General features: G+C 25.1%; 1 protein-coding gene across 1 annotated transcript in view; it reads right to left on the bottom strand.

Moving 5' to 3' along the window:
- Positions 1-263: 263 nt before the first annotated feature.
- LOC100208908 (2-aminoethanethiol dioxygenase) overlaps positions 264-8,757 on the bottom strand; it is a 48,877-nt gene continuing 40,383 nt past the window's right edge. Inside the window, exons 9-10 of the mRNA XM_065807467.1 lie at positions 1,366-1,420; positions 264-898 (exon numbers count right to left, since the gene is read on the bottom strand). Coding sequence (XP_065663539.1) covers positions 863-898; positions 1,366-1,420 — 91 coding nt within the window. The 3' untranslated portion in view covers positions 264-862. The remainder of the gene's footprint in view (positions 899-1,365; positions 1,421-8,757) is intronic.

Genomic DNA, 8,757 nt, shown 5'->3' with positions numbered 1-8,757 from the left:
GTAAGCTATCAAAGATCAGTTTTCCAGCTCAACTAAAGTTAAAATAATAGACTTTTGCGATATATTTGCCCTACTTTCATAACGACATTCAAAATTTTCTAAAAAACTTCAACGATTAAAAACTATTACTTTTTTTTATTACTATGAAACATTTTATTAGGTTTATATTTCGCAATCAAATACAGCAATTTTGTTAGACTTGACACATATATTCTATATTCCCTAAAAATTCACTAAAAACAATTAACGCAAAATAAAATAAATATATGGAATATTATTATATTTCAACAACTTGTCAGAATACAATAACTTGGTTCAAAAATTCTTTGTCGAGGTGTAATCAAATCCCAAACCACGTTTTGATTGCGTTTTTGATTACGATTTTAGCTACATTTTAGCTACATTTTAAAACTAGTGACATTTTACTTTCGCGAATTCAGGTAAATGCAAATGATATAGGCTATCGTTTTAATTTACGTTTTAAGAGTTGGAGTATAAGGTGTTTCTCCCTTACAGTATTACTTAAAAAAATTTGTTTTACTTAACATACATTTTATGATTTTACATTTACAGACCTGTAAAATAGTTTCAAAATTTCATATACCTAATACTCTAAGAAAAAGTTTTTAATTGTTGAAAAACAAGTTAAAAAACTATCATTTAAAAATTGCATAACTGTAAAATAATTTGTAAACGAAACATTAAAAAAGTTATTTGCTAAAAATAAAGTAAAAAATTCATCACATTAAACTTTCCTTGGGCGAATTATTTGATCAAATTCCAATACTAAGGCTCAAAAAAGTTTTTTAGAAAGTATGCAGAAAAGAGCACAAGTCACCGTATTCTCTATAGTTTGAAAATGTCACGATTTTACACTAAGCGTTGGTCCAGTATATTCCTAAAAAATCAAAATAATTAGTAAGTTTCTGTTTCTTTTTTAATTTTATTAAAATTAAAAAAAAAAAAATTAAACTTAAAAAGTGATAATGATCAGGTGAAAATCCTGGTTTCCAATGACAACCGAATTCCGCATTTAAAACCGACATACTCTACAAACCTTTTTTTAGGAAAATCAATGTCTCGTATAGTCATTGATTTCCCCTCAAAAGTCGCAATATTTTGTGCAGCGCATTTACACACATAAACCAACAAACTATTAGATGTTTTTTTATGTATCAAAACCTGGATAGCAACAATTTTTTAATTTATGTTGCTATGTTAAAATAATATTTTAATCTAAGATGATAAAATGTAATATAAACATCAAAAATATTAAATAGTGAAAAACATAATTATATTATTTTAATAAAAATAATTATAATTATATTATTTTAATAAAAATTTATTATTTAAATTTTTTTTTACCAATGTGTTACAGTAGTAGTCCAATGGAGTAGGAACTTCTGTTAACCAAGTTAAACTGTAAAATCAAAAATATTACTTGTCAAGATAATAAATTTACACGTATTTCAAAATGTTTTTAGGGGTCGCTCAAGACCATTAAACATCAGACAGGTCCCTAAATTTATTGAAAAAAGTTCTTTAAAAGTATATCATGTTGAGTCAAAAAAAAGCAATATTTTATAAAAATTTCAAAAATAACCATTATTTAAAAAATAAAAATAAAAATAAAAACATCGAAAAATATTTTTTTTTGTTAAACAAGGTTATTTTCGAGACAGTGAAATCTAACATAATAACTTTTTTATAAAAAGATTGTTTTACAAACTTCTATATAATTTTATGATTACTTTTAGCGATCTTTATACATATTTTATACTATAAATATGGGAAAGTATATAAAAACTTCAGTTTGAAGTTGTCAAATCTAATCTTTATTTATCAAAGTTTTGATTGTCGTGAGAATATCGCCTATGGCCTTATGGGCATTATGTTAATGACTTTAAAAGAATTTAGTCGTCAGATTTTAAATAAAAAAAGCAATAAAATCAAGTTGTTCTATGGTGAAGATCTTCATATAGTTTTTGATGACATTAGACCCTAAAACATTAGATAAATTATAAAATTGTGTAGTTTTATAAGGTACATAATATTATCATTTATCTAATGTTTTAAAAAATTTTTTAGGGTTACTCAAAGTCTTGAGCCTTGAAAATATTTTTTAATTGGAAAATTTTAAATCCAGTTTTTATTTACTATATAAGACACATTTAGGGGTTGAGAGCAGACATTTTCAAAAAATACTGTTTCAAGAGCTATATATATATATATATATATATATATATATATATATATATATATATATATATATATATATTATATATATATATATATATATATATATATATATATATATATATATATATATATAAATATATATATACACTCCAAAAACAATCCGTTAGAAAAAGCAACGGATTACTTTTTTCCGTTAAATTAACGAAGTAATTCGTAACCAAAAATCACAAAATTAACGGAGTAAAATAAACTATTAACGGATTCTTCGAAATTTCGTTAATTCAACGGATTGAATATTCAAATCCGTTGAAAGACAACTGAAGTTTTTGTTAAAAAGGGTTTCTATAAGAAATTATGAAGTGCATTCTCTGTAGATTATTTTTTTAAGTCTTGTTTGTTTGATTTATATTTGTCAAGTTCTTTATTTATAAATGATAAATTTTTAAAAGGCGATCTTCTTAAACCATATTTAAATTGTAGATAAAGGTTTGTTGCAGTAAGTTTAATTTGCCATTTTTTAAATAGCTTCACATTTCGACTAAATGTGAAGCTATTTTAAAAAAGCACAATTTTAATTGTGTTTATCCATTTTCTTTTTTTACTAAATTTTAGTAGAGAAAGCAAATGGATAAATGCAGTTTAAATTACACTCTGTTATTTGTAATTTCGAAGGTTGTTAAACTTGTTTAAATTTTCTATATTAAGCATTGAATATATTTTTAATTTTTTTATATGATAAACTAAAGGGTTAGTTGAACAATTATTTCTATAATTAAGACTACATGACTTGTATATATCCTTGTGTAATTCTCTATTTTAAACGTGACATGTAGTAATTTACGGTATAAATTTAAATCAGTTATAAAATTAAAAATGTTAACATTTCTTTTGATGCCATCAAAAGACCCATCAATGATGGGTATCATTATTTAGGTTAGTTGCAGCTATGTTTACATAGAGCTAGTTTATATGATTTTATAATTTGCAATTTTAGACATGTGGTATGCAAAATTACACTGTAAGTTTCATCAGTTGTAAAATGTTTACTTGCATTTTTTTTATGGGTGTTTATTTAGGCTAGTTATAGCAAAGTTTATAAAGGGATTGTTTTAATTTTTATATTTAAGTTTGTATATGCTTTTATGATTTGCTATTTTAGACATGTGTTATGCTATATCACACTGTAAGTTTAAATTAGTTGTAAAACTATTTTTTTTTTACTTGCAATTTTTTTATATTAGTTGCAACTAAGTTCATATATTGTTTGTTTATTTTTGTATAGAACTTGCTACTTTATACATGGTTCATTCAGGCATGAGGTATAATTATTTAAACTAGTTGCAGCTAAGTTTACATATAATTTGTTTATATGCTTTTATGATTGACTATTTTAAGCATGCGACATGCAATATCACACTGTAAGTTTCATCAGTTGTAAAATGTTTACTTGTATTTTTTTTATGAGTATTTATTTAGGCTAGTTACACCAAAGTTTATATGAGCCCCTGAGATGCATATTGGTATAAGTCACTCATATCTAGTTTTGAAAAGTCTGACTAATATCACTATGGCTGTGAACAAAAACAACTAATTAGTGAGGAGCATAACAAAAAACAGTTCCAGCATCATTATCAATATCATTAGAGATATACCACTTTGCCATGTAATAGAATAAACAAAATGCTAGCAATTAATTGAAATAACTCAAAATATTGAAAAAAGTGACTTATACCACCATGCATCTCATGGGCTCATATATGGGTTGTTATAATTTATATATTTAAGTTTGTATATGCTTTTATAATTTGCTATTTTAGTCACAGGTCATGCTGTATCACACGGTAAGTTTAAATTAGTTGTAAATCTATTTTTATTTTTTTTTACTTGCAATTTTTTTACGTCAGTTGCAACTAAGTTTATATATTGCTTGTTTATATTTGTATTAAACTTGCTACTTTAGACATGGTTCATTCAGGCACGAGGTATCAAATTTAAATATTTACTTGCATTTATTTTAATGGGTATATTTGTTTAAACTAGTTGCAGCTAAGTTTAGATATAATTTGTTTATATGCTTTTATAATTTTAGGCACGTGACATGCAATATCACACTGTAAATTTGATCAGTTGTAAAATGTTTACTTGCATTTTTTTCTATGGGTGTTTATTTAGGCTAGTTACAGCAAAGATTATATATGGATTGTTATAATTTGTATATTTAAGTTTGTATATGCTTTTATAATTTGCTATTTTAGATACGTGTCATGCTCTATCACACAGTAAGTTTAAATTAGTTGAAAAACTATTTTTTTTTATTGCAATTTTTTTATGTTAGTTACAAATAAGTTTATATATTGCTTGTTTATATTTGTATAGAACTTGCTACTTACTACTAGACATGTGGTATTCAGGCATGAGGTATCAAGTTTAAATTCTAATATTAATACTTTTAACGTGTTTATTATTATTAAATAAAATTTAGTTTAATACATTGAAATGTAGAACTAATAAAATTACATAATTTTTATTTGCAATTTAGAAATAAAAAGTTAGCAACAAATGTTTCTTTCAGGGTTATTAGTAAAAATTTACCAATTTGTGTTATGGTATATCATTTATATTCAATACTTTTTTTATTGTATTTTAAGGTTTGTTTATCTTTAAATAACCGACAACAGGTTGCTGGAATTGAAATGTGCACACACATGAATTTACAACAGTATTAAAAATTGAAATCTAGAATAGTAACAATTGTATACATGTCTGTGTTTTTTATATAAATGTTTTTTGACCTTGAAAATAATAACTGTATTATTAAAATATATATTAAGAAACTTTTTATAATTTTAAATTTTTTAATTTTTGTTGTTATAGAAAGTTTCTATATTGAATTATATTATTATAAATATTTAATTAGTTTTCAATTAAAAAGTTAAAACGTTTTTAAAGCTTGCTAAAACATCTCTCCCGATCAAGTTAGTTAGTATAAGTAGTACTGCTTGTATCAGATGTTGAATATCATAATAAAATAATCTATATACTAAAAATAAGGACTATTTTGTAATGAAATCTCAATTTTATCTGGCTTAATTCCTTTCTAATTCTAATGAAGAGAATAATAAACTATTCAATTCAATGACGTAGTAAATTCTTTATTTTACCAAAACAGCAAAAGCCGCCCAGCGTAATAATTCCTTTATTTTAACGAATTGTTTGTTACACGAACGGAATAAATCCGTAATTTCAACGGATTTATATCGACGAACTTCAATCCGTTAAAATTTTAATCCGTTAACATAACGGAAAACCCGTTGGTGCAATAGCGACAGATGCAGTTCGTTGTATATAACGGATTTTTTCTTAGAGTGTATATATATATATATATATATATATATATATATATATATATATATATATATATATATATATATATATATATATCACCATTACGAGATATAGTACGACCTGGAAACTTTTAATAACTTTTTATTCTTTTGACAAAATTTTCAATTACAATTTCACACAAAGCAAATTTCATTACGTCAGCAATTTTGAGCTCAAGGTCTTCAATTGTTTTTGTAGCAGTAACATAGACATTTTATTTAACAAAACTCCAAAAGAAATAGCCTAAAGGGATTAAATCACAAGATCTTAATTGCCTATTGACATCACCATTATGAGATATAGTACGAACTGGAAACTTGGATCTCAATAAAGCTATTGTTTCTCGAGCTGTGTGACACCATCCTGCTTAACATTTTACTAACCCTTTTAAAAGTTGTTTAACTAAAAATTTTAAAAATGGAAAAAGTTACTTCGATTTACAGAATCTGCAACTCAATGTCTTTAAATTTAAACTTTTCTGCTACAAGTTGTGTTTGCATATTATACTCACCACAGCTATTTCCCATTTAAATATTTACTAAAGCTATTATACATTAATTGAAAAACACAGTATTTTTAGGTGATAAACCAATTTGACTCAGCAAAAAAATTTGGTTGAATCTAAACCTTTTTGATTGTGAGCCGAGTGTTTTACCACAAGTACCCAGGCACACGCCCGGGTAGCATTTTCAAATAAAATAACTTTAAAGTTCATTCCATTCACTTTTATACTTTAAAGTCATTAATAGTAATAAAACAGTTTAGCAATATTAACTTGGTATATGAAAAAAGATCTTGAAGATCTTGTTGTTAAAAATTTTAATAGTTATGATTTTTTTATCACCATCAGAATTTCTGAAAACATTCAATACTTTCGTTCAATAACATTCGGAGATTTGAGTTTATTCTTCAGATAACTACTTATTATTACTCAATGATTTTCATACAAGTAATTTTTATTACTCCTGTGTACACTATTTTTCTTTACGAAAAACAGAAATTTAACTCGTTTATTAATTTGTCTCTCGGACCAATGTTTTTCAAAACCTTAAAGATAAAAGATATAAAATAATTATGCTATTTTAGCATGCAAGAACATGTGCATACATACAACTTCAGTTCAATCAGAATAGGCTTTCTTAACTGCTGAACATGTAGTCAAGCAACAGCGTTTTAAAAAAGTAATATTTTTTTAACGAGTACCTAAATTATGAAAATGCCTGCCTGTTTGTTTAATGGGTACCTGGCGAGGATTTTTACAATTTTTGACAGCCTTATCTGGTACCTAGAACCCATCTAATGGTATTTAATTTTACAATTAAAGCTATTGCAACAGTTTTGTTTTCAGGAAACGTAATATAGTGATATATAAGGTGATGATTTAGGAGATATATATTGAATATAATTTATCAAAAAAAATTTTTATGTGAAAAATGTTTATATTAAACAATATTTATATTAAGCAATTATTTTAGCAATGTTTTACTACATATTACATATAATATATTTAATTAATAATAATGTTTTAAAATAACAAAATTTTATAAATAATTTTATAAATATCAATATTTTACATATAATAATAAAAATTGCTATTACATATAATTAAATAGAGAAGCTGAATCAAAAGTAAACAAGCCATACATGCTTTTTTTCCAAGCATATTAGAAGCACCATCACAAGCAAATAAGGTCCAACAACATCAATAAAAACGAAGTAAGTAAAGGTGTAAATAAATTATTTACGCCTTTGCTCTCTTCGGAAAGGTTGTTCACAAGCACATTTACAGATTTTATGTTAACTGTGATAAATTCATCTATCTTAAATTCTACTTTAATTTATGTAATACAGTTGTAATACATTTTATTTTATACAATATAAAGTTTACAATCTTTTTATTTCATTTGCATGATATCATTTTTATTTCATTTGCAATAAAATCTATGATGTTATTGTTAAATAATCTAATTTTAAAATAAAAAAAACAAACCGTGTCTAAACCATTTTCCACCAGCATAGATACCAGTACTTTCATATCAGAAAATGAACAACTCATTTTAAAAATGTGATACGCAATGCAAAATATGCTGTAGGTAGTTTTATGCTGATTGATCTGCACTTGTAAACATCTTTCTTATTTTTCTGACCGAGACAAAATTTTAATCTTTTTGGTGATAGTTTATGAAAATGAAAGCTTCTTCCTTAATGATTACTGTTTTCTCTTTTGTTTCACCATTCTCTTTGATGTTAACAAGCACAAATTAGGTAACATCAAAGTGCTATCACTAGCTAGCCTTTTATATACATATATATATATATATATATATATATATATATATATATATATATATATATATATATATATATATATATATATATATTTGGGTATTATATATATTTCTTTCCGCATAATCATTTGTGACACTTATGTTTTTAATAAAAAAAACAAAGTTGTTGTAAGATTCAAGATCTTCTAAGTTGCCTTTAGTATGAATGGTATATAACCAAACCTTAATCTCACTAACTAAATCCAGTTTGATAAAAATAAACCAGCTTTCCTCTGTAATCAAGTCTTTTAATTGAGCGTTATCATTAAGAACAACAACTGTTTGCTTTTCTAAATACATAAGTTCTATTTCAGGTACTTTATATGAAAGTAAAGTTTCTAAAATGGCTGATTTAGTTAAAAGATCAAGACGGGAATCAGCTAAAACCATAATAACTGCCTTAGGAGACAAGTACCAAGAATGAGCCTGCATACTCTTCAACAGTGCATATCCTGCCTTTAAGTTCTATTCTTTCTTTATAATTTGTGCATTATTAAAAGCTCTAAAGTCATTTAAAACAGAATGCTCAGCAAGACTAGATTTCAAAAACGTGGGTGCATGGAAAATTGCGACTATGAAACACATCTTAGAAATGTTTTTTTTTTGTAGTTAATGTAGATAATTAATTACTGGTGATGAAATTTCAAGTACCAAGTGATATATGGAATCTGCCATAAAATGAGCTGCATGACAGGCACCGGGCTGATAAATTTTAAAATCTTTTAACTTATCAGAGTTGATGTTAAAATAAAAAAACAAGACATTCTACAAGATGCTTGTAATCATCCCTTGGAAAAGTTTTGTTATTCAGAGAAAACTCTATAAAACTCTTTGCTTCAAAATATAA

Source organism: Hydra vulgaris, chromosome 10 (genome assembly GCF_038396675.1).
Source record: "Hydra vulgaris chromosome 10, alternate assembly HydraT2T_AEP".
Lineage (NCBI taxonomy): Eukaryota > Metazoa > Cnidaria > Hydrozoa > Anthoathecata > Hydridae > Hydra > Hydra vulgaris.
Note: the sequence above shows the minus strand (reverse complement) of the source record. Positions and strands in the feature narration are given on the sequence as shown.